We start from the raw sequence: 18,214 nt of genomic DNA, 5'->3' as shown, positions 1-18,214 counted from the left end.
AAAGTATCATTCCTAGTGTTATCTAAGACAACATAATCTTTAGAGATATATTATTTATGTAGTTGTGGAGGTATACACAGCATTCTTTTAAAAGATGTGGTAAGAAAAAGTCTTTGCCCCAGTTTACTCTTTTTAATGAGCACTAAAAGGAAAATATAAAGAACTGTTATTTTTACAGGTGGTTAGATCTTTAGGACATAAGAAATGTTAAGAATTCATAGGAATAGAGAACACTGAACTCAAGAAATCATTCTGTTTTCATCTAAACAAAATGCATTTGGTTTCTGTGACTCTAAGAGAACATGACTGCAAGTGGCCCTATGCAGTGGTGGAGCCACGAATGACAGAATAGCTACCAACAACCCAGAAAAAAGAAAAAAAAAAAAAAAAGAAAAAGAAGAAGGAAAAAACAAAAAATCATTTCAAAAGCAGTTTACAGGAGAGGAAAAAATGGTTCCTGTTCCCATTAGGCAGAAAGAAAAAAATGCAGCTGATGTAATGAATAAGTAAATTTCTCAATACTCTGCCGACTTATGTTCTCAGTTTTGCAAAGTAGCTCCAGAAACAGTTTCAGACAAAGCCAAAACTGATACCTATACTGTTTTGTTCATAGAAATTACCTAAACACTTTCTATTACAACTTTTCTAACTTAAGCACGGCTAAAAGCTTTCAGGACTTATATGTAACTCTGAAGCTGACTGCTATGTTTCACTGCATTTTAAATACAAACGACGGACAACACGAAGGTGCCAATTTGGAAGATTTATTGCAGGAAAAGATGACTGAGCTATCATACTGGCCCACAGCAAAGGACCCCAAACTGTATCCTCTTCATAAGGAACTGCAGCTTTTGCCTTGCAGCATTTACAAAGGCTTTGCTAAGCATAAACACGAGCAATTTCCCAAAGAGAAAATGAATGTGTGTGGGGACCCACTTTACGATGCTCTCTGGCTTTGTAATCTCATCCCCTGCTAGTCCGAATCTATTCTAGGACTAATAGGCAGTAGTAGTGATCAGAAGCCATAACCAACACAGGCAACCAGTCAATGCATTGGTCCTAATTATTTTCCTAGACTCACAGAATCATAGAATGTCCTGAGTTGGAAGGGACCCACAAGGATCATCAAGTCCAACTCCTGTTCCTGCATAGGACAAGCCCAAAATTCACACCATATGTCTGAGGGCGTTGTCCAATTTTGGCATTATGCATTTTGACAAAGTTGCAGTGGAGACTGGGGGAAAGGTTGGGTGTTGTCACTTTGCTCCAGGTCAGAAACTTCTCACTGTACTACTGGGAGAATTGGCCAAACTTGTCTATGAGACCACTTGAGAAAAAGCAGCCTATGACATGTATTTTTGTTTTGTACTGGCACTGCCTTGAGGTTGTTACTTGCTCGTGCTTGCTGCCACATACTTCACCCAGCCCTTTATCTGTGTCTTACAAAACCATTGTATCTACCCTCCTGTCAGAGGAAGTTCCACCTGTTTCCTTTCATGCAGGTATCATAAAGCAGACATGAAAAAAAGACTGGGTTTTCTGTTTGCAAAGGCAGATACTTTGCAATACTTCCAGAAGGGCTCAGAAAACACAGGATGGGAAGAAAAGGCTCAGGACAATATAATCAGAAGGATGTACAAAAATTCACAACTAACAGTCACACATCCTCATTCCACAAAGCTGCTTAAAGTAGATCATCCTCCTCCATGAGGAAGGCATGCCACCCATATCTAAATCCCAGCACTGTGTTCATTTATTCCTTGCAGAGTTAACAAGCCAAAATAGCAAAGATCTGAATGTTCCTAAGAGACAATTTGACCTTTTCCTCCTGACAACACCTAGTACTGTCCAGCAATGCAGTCCCAACTTCCCCCAGAAAGAATGTTTCATGGACACCAGCTGACTCTGTGACACAGATTAAACTGAGGTCTCATTTAAATTTCTTTGATTTAAAGCCAACAAAATCTTCAAAACATGTAAACTCCTATTTTATTACATCAATTACAATATTTTGCCACCCACACATATACTTAAAAGGGATGCAGAAGCTTGTCAAAACTAGTCAGCCCAGAGAGACTGGAATGAAGATTGAAAAGGACACACATGTGCACACACAGGAATTCAGATTTCTCCAGGCAAAGCAGAGGGGAATAGGTAGCTTTGCACCTATCAATTAAGTCTTGCAGGATCTTGGAAACTCAGGGTATACGATCCTCCACTAGCCTCAGAAAAGGCCTCGAGGTAGTGAAGGTATGTCACAAAATCTCATTAAATCCTGCAAGAACACAGACTATCATTACATTTAACACACAGTATAGCCAGGCCATTCAAATTCCTTCAGTATTTCTTCTTAAATACAATCCAGGAAATTATTTCAGACAGTGTTTGTCACACCAGCTTGGACTGACCTCATCCCAATTAACTATTTGTAAAGGAAGCCTGCTGTTCAAAGGAAAATCAGCCCTAAAGCTTGTGCCAAGTTCCAAGCTTTGCGACACTTGGGGTTGCTGGGTTTTCAGGATGTCAGCATTATTAACTGCCCTCAGCAACCACACCCAGTTCAGTTTCAGTGTTAAAATGCAGATCTGGCCAGTGCCACGTACAAGATATACATTCTTCCTGCGTTAGACATAAGACAACTGTTCAATTAAACTACTGATTATTACAGAGAAAAATGTGTAAGTGCCCAAGGAAGGATTTAAATAGCTTTTGCCAAACCTACAATCTTTATACAGCCCTTGACTCAGAAGTCAAGGGAGTTGGTGGAGTAAAAGATGGCTAATTATGAGTATTTTTCTTTATAAACACGCAGTTTAAATCTGAGCATGCCCAAGAGGCTGACCCAGCCCTCATTCCATTCTGATCACTCAAAAAAATCAAGTGAGCACTAGCTGATACGACAGATTCATACTATGAACGACATTAAAATCAGTTTCCAGGATGCTGAATGTTTCTCCCCACCATTCTGTTCTCCTGATCTAAGTTTCTAGAGCCTTGATTCAGGCAGTCAATTAAATTACTACCCTTTTACAGATTAACAAAACAAACAGAAATAGCCAAAGTTGGTAGTTTCAAATCACTTGGTTCTGTCACCAAAGCTGCATTGCTTTACCACTTGCTACCTATCACTCTTATGTACTGAATGTGGAGGGTACTGCTCACTATAAAAGACAAAACAAAAGGCACAATGTAAGCATTTCTTGCTGCTCTGAAGAAACAAGAAACTCCACCAAAAAGGAAAATTCACATCCAATTCATGGATGTGCCATGTCAGAGCTGGAAACGTAGACACAATAAAAGGGAAACTTAGATGTATGTATTTTTTGATCACTACATTCAGAAAGAGGCCCAGTTATTAAAGATGCTCAGATAACATTTTAAGCTTCTATTTTTATGGTTAATAAAGATGATAAAAGTTTTTATGGATTTATGTTTGGACCTGTAAAACAACAAGAATCCCAAGCACTATAAAAAGAATAACACAGTAATATCCAGGCAGGACGGATACTTTGTATCACTTTTCCTTTAGATTTCTACAAGCATGTCAGGGATGTAGTGGATATAGAACAGTGACAACACTTGCCTAGACCTGGATGAAGTTTTTCAGAAGAAGCAGTGCAAGAAGTGAGCGCAAAAAGGGTACAAAATCTGCTCATGACATGAAGCCATTTAAATTACTGAGGACTAAAAACTATGAGGAACTTCAGAGGGTCCCAAACAAGGCAAAATAGATGACAATATAATGGTCAGTGAAATTCAGCTTGCTAAATGCACCGTAGGAAAGCAATTTTTAGTCAGCCATCATGCAGAGTGTTACATCAGCCATAGCAAGTACAGAAGGAGACCTCAGCATAAACAGACAGCTCGACTGAGATTACAGCACCTTGTGTTTCTATGATTCCCACTAATGACATGTTAGACTGCAAAGTAGACAGGAGGGGACTACTACAAAGAATATTTATCATTAATGAGAACTCTCAGAGTGATATTAAATCTTGCATATCATGACATATTCAGTCTTGAAAATCATCAACTATGAGATGATGCCTCACTTGCTGAGGTGAAGCTCATGCACATTCTTCTGAGGCATCTGGCATTGTGTACTGTCAGAGACCAGATTAGACTGGATGAACCTCCATTCTGATCCAGTCTAGCAAGTTGTACATGCTTATGCTTTTGTTGCATTTTAGAGACAAGTATAGGTTTGGACATGGTTAATTGTGAGTGAGTGAATGTTAATTCTTACTGAATCCTTACAATGAAGAAGGGAATTAACTCGGTTGATTTCATGGATCTTGTGCACATGAGATTACACGTGCCAACACTGCTGTTAACAATACTGCAGGCTCCAGTTCAGAGGTTGAAATCAGCATAGGCAGAATGCTGGTCTATTACAACTGCAGTTTTGCAAACAATGGCACGTATCAGAAGCATGTTTAATGTGTGCTAAATGCATATTATAATAAAGGACAGCTTGAGCTCACACACTTCAACTTCTTGAATAAAAGGAAGTCTGAAAAATAAACCTGGTATAAAGCTGACTTTGTGACTGGAGAGATCAGTGAGAAGGACTTACGGGAGGGGTGGATTTTGCAGGGGAAACGCAAACCCAGTCTTTTCAAAAGAATGTCATAATGAATGCTGCTCCTGGAGCTCCAGCAAAGATAAGGTGTTCCTGTTGAAAAGACTTTCTCTTTTTGGAGCCAGAAACACACAAGTAAAAGCTATGTGGAAAGTATATGAAAGAACCACCCTTAAAACAAATCTGCAAGACAAAGTAAGTCATAAGGTTACTGAATTTGCCCTTTACAGTTCAGACTAAAAAAAATACTATTTTTTCTGAAGTGTCTGATCTTCCTTGCTGAAGGACCTTAGGGCAACACCTTTGGAGGACACATATGGTAGAGCTACCTGTCATTGTATCTGAAGGGTTGTCCATTTGCCCACTTCCTGACACAGAACATATCACTATCAACAGACAGTGTTGTACTGAAGCTAGGCAACCAGTAAGAGAGAAGAACCTTTGTGCACAACTCCAAACACAGTTATGCCAAGTGCACAGAAGAAATACTACTCCAAAGTGTTAGTGTAACCACCTTTTAACCACCAAAATATAAGGAACACAAATAATACTTGTATGTACGCTTTAAAAATACCTATCAACATGTCTAAAAGTTCAGAGTGCCTGCATAGAGACATGCAAATTGCTGGTTGCATACAGCAAAATAGCTGAACCAATCCAAACTCAACTTTTTGACAGTGCAGTTACAATTGCAATATACAGAAATGGCTGCACTATTTTAGTACCATGCAGCATTTTGGGTTTGCCTTTACCAAACACAAGTCCTGGATCAGGCGTGAATGGCATTTAAACTAACAGATAAAACAACTGACAACTGAAAGAAAATCAACATATGAGAAACCCATATTCCAGACAGAAAGAAGGGTGAGTCACAAGAAGGAAATCTCAGCACTTCTGCTGAATGTTTTGACCTCTGTAGTGGCCAATTCCTGTTTCTTTCTTTCAAATCTTGGATGGAAAACCTCAGGTATCTAATTTAGGATCGCAAATTCTCACCAGATCAAATGCCAGTACAAGCACTTGAGCACTGCATGTGGAAGTCAATTTTGTGTGTTAACCTTTTCAATAGGCCTTTTTAGCCCATTTCGGTGTAATGAAAGATACAAAGGGACAATAAGTAGTTCTTTGTTCACAGTTTACAAAGTGCATTGTACGTAGCAAATATTACTTGCAGTTGCCAATTTGACCAAGAGATGGTACTATGTGTATAAACAGCCATTACAAGGCAGTGGTGATGGGATAAATACCTGCTTGTATCTAAACCGCTCTCTGATTTAGATGTTCATAAACAGGTATACTGCAAAGGTGCACTTAAAAATACTGATCATGCAGAAAAAGTCGGAGATTTGAGCACAATCAATTGGCTTATAATTTGCATACACTTAAAGAGCACGAATCAGTCACTATATGCTGGTTTAGCTCTTTATATAAAAAGCGAGTTCAAGAGACATACTAAAATCACACATAATTGACATTGAAAGATGTATATTGACAATAAACTCACAGAATTTTCTGGAAGAGGTCTCCAGTGTGCTTATATTTAGTGTTTCCCAATTTCTGCAAATCTGGTGACCTCCATGTTTCCTAATAAAAGTCAAAGCAGTGAAAGCTTACATAAGGCAGCAATGTGTCCCTGCTGCAAAGAAAGGTAATGATATCCCGGGGTGCATTAGGTAAAGTATTGCCAGCAGGTTGAGGGAGGTGATCTTTCCCCTTTACTCAGCACTGGTGAGGCCACACCTGGAGTACAGTGTCCAGTGCTGGGCTCTTCAGTACAAGAGACATGGACATACTGGAGACAGTCCCACAAAGGGCCACAATGATTATAAAGGGACTGGAGCACCTCTCGTATGAGGAAAGGCTGACAGAGCTGGGACTGTTCAGCCTGGAGAAGGCTCGGGGGGGGAACTTGTCAATGTACATAAATACCCGAAGGGAGGATGCAAAGAGGACGAAGCCAGGCTCTTTTCAGTGGTGCCCAGTGACGGGACCAGAGGCAATGGGCACAAACTGAAACACAGGAGGATCCCTCTGAACACCAGGAAACACTTTTTCACTGTGAGGGTGACTGAGCACTGGCACAGGTTGCCCAGAGAGGCTGCGGAGTCTCCATCCTTGGAGATACTCAAAAGCCATCTGGATGTGCTCCTGGACAACAACCTCTAGGTGGCCCTGCTTGAGCAGGGGGTTGGACAAGATGACCTCCAGAGGTCCCTTCTAACCTCAACCATTCTGCGATTCTGTGAAAGTGAATCTATACAGTTAAGGCTATGCTGTAAATGACTAAACTAAGAGAGTTTCTATTTAGCTTAAATGACGCATATAAGAAAGCAGTTGTAAAGTTTAATATGCAAATACTAAGAAAAACACCAGGCTCGCCTGACCATATTGTGCAGCAGTTACCTAGTATAAATCTAAATCTCATTCTGGAATGGCTACAACTACCTCTGGATGCATCACTGCTTATGTAAGACATGGTTCTTTTTTTCCTGTTGTATATGTGCCTACACTGATCTCTACTTGCTATTTTATGGCCTAGTCATTCGATATCTTCAGATTCCTCTACAATTTGTCCAAAGCTGCCTCCCTCATCTTTACTACTCAGAATAACTGAGCAAGCTTTGCCACCTCATGTCTTTTTATCAGCTTCTCAAATTATTCATGAATTTGTGGAAGATCATACGATTTCTGTGAAACTACTGGTGACTCACTCCACATTGAAAACTGTTTATTTCTGCTGTCTTATTTCCTGTCTTTTGACCAATTATTTATCAATGCAGTGACTTTGCTTTTATATTACGGCAACTTTAAGAATGTATTTAGTCCGAGCCTCCAGTGTGATATTTTTAAATAGTCTGCATTATGCTACAGAAATTCTACTTTTTTCAGTTGTAGCTTTTAACAAGTTTCCTCATTTTGAAGTGCTTTCACTTTTTTTGAATTAGGCACAAGGGTAATGAATGTACTGACCTCTTTTTTTTACTCCTTGAAGGGTTTAGGATCTAAGTAGCTTACGGTCAATGTTGGAGAACAGCTCTTCAATGCTTACATTTGAAGTGTGTTCTGTGCATTGTTTAGAGCCAAGTTAAGATTTGCGTTTCCTACTCTGGGGTCCCCAATGCGTGGCTCTTTGAAGAAATTGTCATTGGCTGTCTTTAAAGGCTTCACATCCTGCTGTAGAAGTTAACCTCATCTGTAGGTAGGAAAGATCTCCCCTTTCTGTGGGTCTCTCTAGTGTGGGCTGAGAGATAAAAGAGTCCTCAACTTCTGCACAGCAGGCCAGCAAGATAAGCTGAAGGAGAGGTGGCAACATCACGTCCCACCCTGTATAAAGAAATAGAGCAAACAACTTTGCAAGTGGATAATTTTTAAAGAAAGCTGAAGGAAGGAGCCATTGCGCACCAGAGCAAGCAGGAGCTGAAGACTGTCACGGCACGCGGAACTAGACATGGGCCAAGGTAAGCAAAAATCACTTTGGTTAGTCCCAAGCATTTGCCAGTTGTCTGTCAGGTAAAACAACTGACCCTGCTCCAAGAGAGTGTTCATGAGGCTTGTAGAAGAGGTGATCTTCTTACAGGGCAGGAGCCAAGAAAGTGCTCTAAAGGCTAAGGGAGTTCAATTTGCACGAAGGACTCCACAAAAAGGGACAGCAAACAAAAGCTGCTACAAATGCCTAAGAGGAGTTTGAGAAAAGCAGTAAGAGGCAGCTAAGGCAGACATGTGAGAGTTTGGAAGTAAAGGCAAGAGAGTTATCCTTAACACAGGGGATGGGAAGCAGGGGGTGGAGGGAGGTAAGCCAGACTACACAACTGAAGCAGAGAGATGAATAAGTGTTTTAGCCACTTGAGCAAGGAGAGGGTCAAGGTTCCAAGCAACTGACAATAAGATCCATGAAAAGTCATGGAGGAGAGGGAGCCAGACTGCATGACTCACCAGTCTACAAGATAGTTAGAACAGACACCTTCATCACAGAGAAGAAAATAGACAAGGTCAGAGCTGGCTCTGTAAAGCTTAAACTGCTGCAGGGCTATGAACTGGGACAGTCATAAAGGGATTTGAAAGCCAGACCAGAATCATTCACTGAAAACAATGCATGACAAAATTCATATGGGAAAAAAGAAACAAAGCACACAATCCAGTGGGACTCCCACAACAAACACAGAAGGAACAATACCAATGGGAGAAGATATCAGTGCAGAGGACAAGGCAAGTTAGACATAAGGAGAGAGTAGACCAATGAAAACTGCAAAGAGTAGTAGTTGTGGCTTTAGCACAGGAGCAATGGCTTCAGATAGCAAGGGAATGCTCTGTGGATTTTTTTTTTTTAGCTGTAACAAAGGAAGGAGCCTGGGTCAGCAAGGGGAGGTAGGTGACAGGATGTGTCATTTTAGGGGCAGTAGTTACAACCCACAGGTTCAAGGATCTTAGTGATGAGTTGGGAGCTGAAGAGATAAGTGAGGTCAGGATGATCCCAAGGCTGAGAAAAATCAGGGTGTTCTCTGCTTCTCAGCAAGAAATCTGGAAAGATTAATAACACCACCAAAACCAGAAGAAAAGTGCAAGTATATGATCACACTACAGCCATTGAGCACCAAATTGGGTGCTTGAAATTGTGACAATTTTTTCTCTTTTGATGCTGGACAGAAGCATGTATGATGTGTATGATGCATGTGTAGGAGACTGGAGGAGGAGAAGTTGTTCTTCTGTCTCCTGCAGCTCTGGGTGTGAGATTGCCAGCTGATGTGGTACAAAGAAGGAACAACTGGTGTTTGATTTGCTGTGATCCAGCATAGTTCCAGGACTATACAGCCACATTGCATTCGAACCAGCAGGGAAGTTTGCACTAGTTGCTGGTCTTTGGTGCGTATCAGACATACATAGCACAGTAACTGCTGGAAGAGCTTGCACCCACATTGCAAATGGGGTGTAATAGCTTTCCCCTGTGCACAATTTCAACCATGTATCCACATGAAGAGATGCTGCTCTGAGTGACACCAGTGCCCTTGAGTACACAGAGTAAGACTCCAAATGCAGTCACAGCGCATGCTCAGTGCTAACCACAACATTTGTATCATTTGAATGCTCAGGTCTGTTCCATGTCCTTTCCTGGGCAGGAAGAAGCTTTTGCATAATCACCTGGTTCACTTAATGATGCTAAGGTATAAGCAAAGGCCACTTGACACAAGAACAACCAAGCTCAGAGTGAAGGCTCTTACAGTTACTGGGCAGAAAGTCTCAAAGGCAGCGGGGCACTATCTGAGTGGAGAAACACATGGTCAGCTGTTTGTGTGCCTCAGGATGTGGCCCAGGGCCAGACTGCGGGCAGCTCACAGCCCCAAACTCATTCTATATCTTCTCACACTACAGGTTTGAGCATCAAAAGATGTGATTTCAAGATCACAATGAACAACAATAACCACCACACAGAAGAAATCAGCACTGAAAGGCTTATGGTGAGGCGGGGGCAGCCATTCACTATCACTGTGAGCTTCTCAGCTCCAATACACAGCTACCTGCAGCAGCTGAAAAGGACCTTCCTCACAGTACAGACAGGTAACAACATTACCATACCTATCAGAGCTCTGGTCCTCCACCTACCTGAAGAACAGAGCTGGTGGCAAAAGCCAACTTCAGAGCTGGTCAGAGGTGCCCACATTTAGAAGTGAGGCCAGTGAACTGTTTATCTAAGGCAGAGTAGAGTCTCCTGCTGCTGGGACTGCAGGATCTCGTTCCAGAAGACACTGCAGCACAATAACCAATGCAGGTTCACTACTCTATGATTTGAAAGTACTCATGGGATATCTCTCTCCTGGCTTTTGGTTTAGGAATGTTCAAACTTAGCTAGCCTGTTACAGATGTTTTCTGTTACAGAGTGGTTTCTAAGTGAGACCCCTGAGAAGGGCAGCAGCATTCAGCCCCAGCTTGTTTTACCATAATCTGAGCATTTGGCTGTGACTTCTGTTACAAGATATTGAATCCCAGGAGCAGCAGGTCCGCACCATTCTGGCTGTTCCTGGTTTCTACAAATCTATGAAATACACATCCCACTTTCAAATATGGAGGCCTGAGTGCAGTACTAACCTTAGCAAGATACACTAGGCATTAAGCTGCTAAAGGGTTAAGACTCTCTCACAAGAAAGGAGAGCTATGGCTCCAGATATAGACAAGGTCCCTGAAATCTGCATGGGGTGAGGATGCATGTCTGCAATAGACACAACCAGGTATCTTTGGCCGCAGGGTCACATCCTTCTAAAGCAGATGGAACCCAGATCGAATTTCCCATCTCCAGCCTGGGAGACCAGAAGCAGTGGAGCGCAGCACTGGAAGAACAGGACCCATACTTCTGGACCATCTCTGTGAACACACCTGCCAATGCTCCCATCGGCCAGTATGCTCTACTTTTACATGCCTCCAAGTCTTACCGTCTCCTGGGCAACTTCACCCTTCTCTTTAATCCCTGGTGCCAAGGTATGTGGTCAGAAACAAAAAGGCAGGCTGGGATCAGTCACTTCACAAAACCAGCTTTTGAGCACTGGCACTCTGCCTTCCATGGAGGTTGAGGCTGACTCACCCACTGCTCCCCGCCATTCCTGCCCTGCTCCTCACAGCACCTTAGGAAGGAGGTAGGGGCGAATAAAAGCTCAAAGCTGCCTGCCTCAGCATTTCTGCACTGTTCTGGAGTACTCCAGTGCAAGGGCCCTGTCCTCCTGCTACGGGAAAAATGTTTGATAAAGTGTTTCCTATAATAAAGATTTTAAGATGAGTCAAGATTATAATTGGTCTGATTAAGGCCACTGTATCTTTCTTAGGAATGGAGAAGTCAACAGCCAGGAGAGTAAAAGAGCTAGCTAGTATAATAGCCTAGGTCTGGAGGAACCTTTTAAACAAGGAAAGAGAGATGACAATGAAATTCTTCTTTCCTGTCTGATTCAGAATCTGTGGTATTTTTCCAGGGCAGAATGCCAGGGACTGCCAAAATCCCTGGAGTGCAGTGGAGTCTGCTGATGTAAGAGAGATGCAAGTGCATCTGAGACCAGAAATGCTTTCTTCCTGATGCTTTTCTCCTCTAATCTAGACGATGAGGTGTTCTTGGCTAATGAGGCACAGCGGCAGGAGTACATTTTAAACCCAGAGGGTGTCATCTACTGGGGGACTGAAAATGCAGTCTTAGCACAACCCTGGGACTTCAGTCAGGTAAGCAAGAGGTCCAATATGTCTGTGCTCTCTTACAGCCACCAGCAGAGGAAGGGTGAGTATCTATCTCCTGTATGTGCAGGATGCTAACCATTTCCATACTGTGGCTTTGATGAAAGAACTTGCTCTCTGCACTCACTGTCTTTGTCTAAGACTGCAGGAGAACAGAGACCTGTGTATGTAAAGTCCCATAACCCAGTATATGTAATTTTAGCTACCTTCTCAGGCTGTCCTCTATGAAGGAAAGCATTGATCTATATCTAGGCTTTGTGTGCCTTCCTTTCATCAACAGATATAAAAGCATTTAACAGAGCTTAGTAACACTGTCTTTATTTTACAGATAAAGTGAGGACAAGTAGATCTTCTAACTTGCCCAAGGCCATCTGACACAGCCAGTGATTAGAACGGGATTTTATTCCACTTTAGTGCCACCATATCACAAAAGTACCTCTGTGCCAACCTAAAGAGTGCTCCAGAAAAACATCAGTTTCCCTCAATCAGGGGACGTAGTATCACACTAATGCATTTCCCACCTTCCTTCAATAAAGCTGTAGGTCTGCCTTTAGTATGTTGTGTTCCCCCTCCAAATCTCTACCTGGAGCTCTCCTCCACAGCCCACTTATATAAGACTATCAGCAGAAAGGGAGACATAACCTGCACAGTTACAAACCCTTGCAGGGACTCCAGAGAACAAATGTTGAGGCCAAATTACCTGAAATCATGTGTTCTTGTTTCAGTTTGAGGATGATATTGTTGATATCTGCTTCACGCTGCTGGATGTAGGTGAACGCCATCGAGACAAGGATCACACCCAGCGCAAGAACCCTATTTACATCTGCCGCACAGTTGCTGCCATGGTAAGGAGAGCAGACAGCAGCCCCGACCCTAGCAGAGAAGCCCCAAATGCAGAGCGAAGGCTAGCATCTTCTCTATCCCAGTTTATGGCAACCCACTGACCAAAGAGGAAGACTGCTCAGGGCAGTTCAAAACAACACCTCCTGTCCATCTCCAGCCCTTCCTGATATTCCTGCAGCAGACAAGTCGTGCTGCAGGAGTTTCTTAGCAGTGACAGTACACTTACTGAATAAATCTCAGGGGAGATGGTTGCACCTGTTCTGCTCAGCCATGACCTTCATGCTTTGGACAAAAAATCCTTTTGGTTTCATCTGCCTTGGGAGTAGCTTCATCAAACAGGATGAGGTGTACCTACCAAAGAGAGGCAATTCCTTAATCCATCTTTCTTTCCTCCTTCCCTGCAGCTGAACTGCGATGAGTTTAGAGGAATCCTGACAGAATGTGGGACCAGGCAATACTATAATGGGACACCCCCTTCCAAGTGGCTGGGAAGCAGCCCCATCCTCCGGCAGTGGGTTGCATCGCAATGCAAGCCTGTCCGCTACGGGCAGTGCTGGGTGTTAGCTGCAGTCATGTGTTCAGGTACAGTGGTGGTTCAAAGATTTCTGTATTGAGCAAAGCCTTATTTGGTCTTCAGGACCCTAGCATATGCCTAAATTCCTGGATTAACACAGATCCCAGTAATATAACCTTTAACCTTTAGGTGAGAGGAAGATCCTCAGAGTTTCCTCATCAACATTCAGCATCGCTAGCTTTGAGATAAAAGAGTATCAGTACACACCATTCACTGAACGCACCTATGATAGCTTATTTCCTGAGGAGGCAATACCTCTTGCAAAGTCCAAACAGCAGGCCATTCCTAATAGGCCTAGCACCAAAAAAGGCTCTACATCTATCAGCGGTGGTACCCTTAGGGTAGGATGCACAACTGATTCACAGCTCTTTCTTCTGCACAGTTCTAAGGTGCCTGGGAATTCCCACCAGGGTGGTCACAGGCTTTACGTGGGCTCACAACACTAACAGCAGCCTGAGTGTGGATGAGTATTATGATGAAGATGGGACACTGCTTACACAAGACAGGAGTGCCCGTGTCTGGTAAGAAAACATGGCAGGACCCAAGCGAGAATTTGAGACAATACTTGGATCGAGGAAGTGATACAGGGGGGGAAAGAAAGAGGTAAACAGCTGCAGGGAGGTGGATAGGAGACAGCTCAGCTGAGATCCTGTCTACATGGCCTGTTCTTGAGAAATCACCACAACCCAAACTGAAGACTGCCCTATTACTAGGGCCCACAAAGGACGAATGATAGCCCAGTCCAGCTGGAGAAACTCTACTTGTGTCAAAAACCATGGTCTCTGCTCTCCTCAACAAACACTGAGCTCTTTCAAAGGAGCATTCATTGGCTGTGGTTTGGCTAAAACTTCACTGTACCTTAGGGCTCAGTCCCTTGGTATAAGCACGTGCTGTTGTCTCTTGCAGGACCTTCCATGTTTGGAACGAATGCTGGATGGCTCGAGCAGACTTGCTACCAGAGTACAGCGGGTGGCAGGCACTGGATGCCACCTGCCAGGAAAAAAGCAAAGGTAAGATGTCAAAGATGGGCTTGAGAAGGTGTGGGGGGAAGTGGAGCAGGGAGCAAATAAAGCAGCTCAATATTCCTCCCTTCCCTAACTTCCAATGGAAGGACACAAAAGGACAGGGACTCACTCTGTTGACTTTAAGCACTAAATCATCATTTATCTGGCTGGTTTGTGCAACTTGTGTAGCTCTAAGAGCTCTATCACAACACTGCTCCCTAATGTCCTCCTAAACTAGATACTTCACCACTCCCAGTATAGGTCTAAACTAGGCATGGGTCTAGTTTGTAAAGCATCTGAATCTTAACTGGGCCACATTTTCTCTTCAGGTCCATCCTTCTGTGGGCCAGCCCCTGTTCAAGCCATCAAGGAAGGGGACACAGAAGTTGATTATGATGTCTGCTACTTCTTTGCTGCCCTCAATGCCAAATGCCAGGTCTGGATACAAACAGCAGATGATACCCTCAAGCCAGCTCTAGGTGGCACAAAGTACACTGGCAACAACATCAGCACCAAGAGTGTGGGCAGTGAACGCTGTGAGGATATCACACACAACTACAAGTATCCTGAAGGTACGGGGTAGGCAAGTGCCTGACCACATTCCCTGCCAGTGTTACAAGTGAAGAGTAAAGGACTAGAGAGCAGAGCCATAGCAGAGCATTAGGGTCGTCCACTTCTCATTACTTCCCCTTCCTGAATGGCACAAGAACATCTTACTCTTGCTGTGTACAGAATCAAAGCACATGTCATACCCCAAATTTCATCCTGCTTAATTACATTAACTGGCTCTCTAGAAGGCCAAGCCTTTCTTCACCAGGCACTTCCCTGTCTGTATGGAAAACTTTCTTTCCTGATTTCTGTTACTTGTACACTCTGTACATTCACCTCCCATTACCCCTGTAATATATATCTATGTATTTCAGACTCCAGCTTTCTGAAAAGGACTGTTGTGCTCCCAGATATTGTCTAAATCCCTCCCTCAAAAAGTAGCTCCCCATTCAGAATCCATTACTGACTGCTGTTTCCCTGACCCAACCCTACCATCTCATCTTAGCCTATGGCACGTTGTCCCTCCTTGGCTGCAGTCCATCACAAGAGAACCATACCCTAGCTACAGCTATAGTTAAAGAGGCAACTGCCTCTTTTACTCTTACAGATGTTAGCACCAAGGTGCTTAAAAAACTATGACAAATTTTTCCAAATAGAATCTTTCAGGTACATCCAATGAATGTCCTGTCAGCTGAAATTCTCAAACTGCTCCAACCAGAATCACAACAGGGTATCTCTCTATGCTCTTAGAAACAGTTATCTACAGTACTGCCAGGATAATTCAGCGCCATCCTTCTGCATTTACTGCTTCACGCTAGTAAACAGGAAAGAAATCTAAGATATGTGCTCCCTTTTTTGTGACAGGTTCTTTTCAGGAAAAAGAAGTACTTGATAAAGTCTGCAGAAAGATAAAGAAACTTGAGACAACCAGCAGCAGTGAAACACAGTTTAGCTCCATTCCTACTGCCCTTGAAGAGCCAGTTAACCTTTTCATCCACCTCCAGTCGAAGAGTTCTCTGCTACTAGGAGAAGATGTTCCGCTTTCCATTGAAGTGTTTAACCACAGTGGTGGAGAAAAGGCTACTCACCTGGTAGTTGGGGCCCAGTCTCTACATTATAATGGTGTGCCCATTACCCAACTTTGGAAGGAAGAGTTTCATTTTATCCTCAAAAGCAATGAAGGTAAGGACTCTACTAGGTGCATGGCTAGAAAAGTATATCTAGTCCTCTCACTTCAGGAAAAATGCACTTAGCCATAAGTTTACAAAAGGTTGGCTGAACAGTTGATTGTAGGTGATTGAAATAAAACACTGGCAACATAACCTTAGAGAATCTGCAAATCCAGTTGGGATCACTTAAGCTTGTAAATGTTGCAGCTTTTAGTATAACGGTGGGCACTAAACACTCCTAGGTGCCATGCAGACTACGATCAGACTGCACTTATCATCTGCATTGTCATCTGTATTTCACCACTCTGTTCCAGCTAACAACCTGCAGGTCTTTGTGCCTTACTCACGGTACAGAAGAGAGTTGGGAGAGAACCATCTGCTTAGGCTGACTGCCATGCTGAGAGATGAGGACTCCTACATATACTTTGCACAGGAAGAGATCAGCATTTGTGATCCCCCTCTCACTATTGAGGTTAGATCAGTCTATTATTCTGTTACTGCAGTAGTGAGAAAACAGCTTTCATAGTCATAAGCAGCAAAAAAATTCTGCTGGGTTGAGTGGCTCTCCTCATGCTGTCTTCTTTCAAAGCACTGAGACATCAGTTTGGGAAAGGTGAGTTGTGCCACACTGTTGAATACAGTACTCCCACTTCTATCTTGTCTATGTGTGAGCATAAGGAAATACCAATGACTCCTAACCCACTCACCAGTCTGGAAATCAGAGGCTGCAGAAGGAAACTACAGCAGAAGACTGTAGTTGAGAAGAAAGTAAGCCGGACTTTGCCTCTTCTGGCAACTGGCAGCTCAGGCTGAGACCTCTGGCACCAAAAAATCATTTATCTCCCTGTAATCATAGAAGAATCTCTTTCCTTCTCTCAGTTTCAGCTCATTTCCTTCTTTCAACAGTTTCCAGAAAATATGGTACAATATCAGCCAAGCACAGCAAAGATCAGCCTCCTGAACCCTCTCACTGAACCCTTGGAGAAGTGTGTGATAGTGGTTGCAGGGCGAGGGCTCATTTACAGACAAAGGAAGTACAGGTAAGTGGAAACTGATTGATCTAAGAATGGTAAATGGAAAAAGAGAAACAATACAAGCTAGAGAAACAGAAAGGCTGTCCCCAAAAGTAAGTGGACAACAATGTGGCAGGAAGAGACTGCTACAGCATGAAAGCCCCAGGCATCCCGTCCTTTATTTACAGATAATACAGAAGATTATCACACTGAAAAGGAGAAAAGCCAGATAACAGAACTTTCAACAGATGTGTAATACATAAGTTGAAGTCAGTATGACATTTGTGAAAGCGTCAACCCCAAAGGCCTAGACAGCAGAAGGAAAGCCCCTTGCCAACAAAAAGGGTAACAAGAGAAGTATCGCAAGACTTAGGCAGAAATAAACATTAAATAAGACAACAGTTATAGGTCACTTAAATGAACTATGAAATTTAGAAATTATTTGCTGTTGAGAAATCAATTGCTTTTTAGCCAGCCACTTGAACATCCATAAGCGGGGTAAAACTATACTGTTTGTGACATATCTTCCCACCCATTACCCACTGCCAGCAATAAAGACAGTCCCTGGGTACAATTTTAACAGTGTCTTCCCCTTCTCTACTGAAGAACCAGGCAAACCTGACTTAGCCAAGAGTCATCCAAAAAGGCATGCTCTCCTTCACATGAAAAAAAACCCACACTTCTCTCAAGAAGCTGCATTAGGACAAAGTAACCTTAGATGCCTCCATGAGGAGTTCAACCCTCCTGTCATATCTCCCCCCCAAACTACTGTCAGATCGCAATTCCATTGTGGTAGTTTAGATAACTGCTAGCCTCCTTCTATTTCTATTTTTTTTTTCCTACCTTTTTTTTGGCACCACACTCTGTCTAGCAAATGGATCTTGTGGGCCCTGGGAACTAGAAATACAAAGAGGTGCGCTTCCTATATAATCTCTTCTCGCTTTTCAGGTTGGGCTCTGTGCAACCTAAAAGCATTCAACAGCTGCAAATCCCATTCACCCCGACCCAAGCAGGGCCCAGAAGGCTCATTGCTCATCTTACCTGCCTTCAACTCCAGAACCTCAAGAGCTACAAAACTATCAACATTGCAGCTGCCTGATGCTCTAGAATGGGTCCTGCTGTCCTATTGACAAAAAAGTGGTCATGATCTGTGCCCTGATCTTAGGCAAGCATAGATGTTAACAGTTTAATTAAAGTTATATTTAAAACCATGTCTGACTTTGATTTGTACAAACTCAAGTCTCTCCCATCTGCCACTATGCCCACTCTCCAGT

The 18,214-nt window shown here is 43.0% G+C and overlaps 1 protein-coding gene across 1 annotated transcript; it reads left to right on the top strand.

Annotated features, from left to right (window-relative positions):
• The first annotated feature begins 470 nt into the window (after positions 1-470).
• LOC309597004 (protein 4.2-like) lies at positions 471-18,151 on the top strand. Its single transcript, XM_082325832.1, has 13 exons — positions 471-8,040; positions 9,950-10,135; positions 10,820-11,050; positions 11,658-11,776; positions 12,514-12,633; positions 13,036-13,213; positions 13,588-13,726; positions 14,112-14,215; positions 14,539-14,781; positions 15,623-15,940; positions 16,242-16,399; positions 16,834-16,967; positions 17,889-18,151. Exons 1-13 carry the CDS (start codon positions 8,031-8,033, stop codon positions 18,037-18,039), a joined length of 2,091 nt encoding a protein of 696 aa, XP_082181958.1. The 5' UTR covers positions 471-8,030; the 3' UTR covers positions 18,040-18,151.
• The last annotated feature ends 63 nt before the right edge of the window (positions 18,152-18,214 follow it).

This window comes from Platalea leucorodia (genome assembly GCF_965183815.1).
Source record: "Platalea leucorodia genome assembly, chromosome: 13".
NCBI lineage: Eukaryota > Metazoa > Chordata > Aves > Pelecaniformes > Threskiornithidae > Platalea > Platalea leucorodia.
This window is presented reverse-complemented; position numbering and strand designations above follow the sequence as displayed.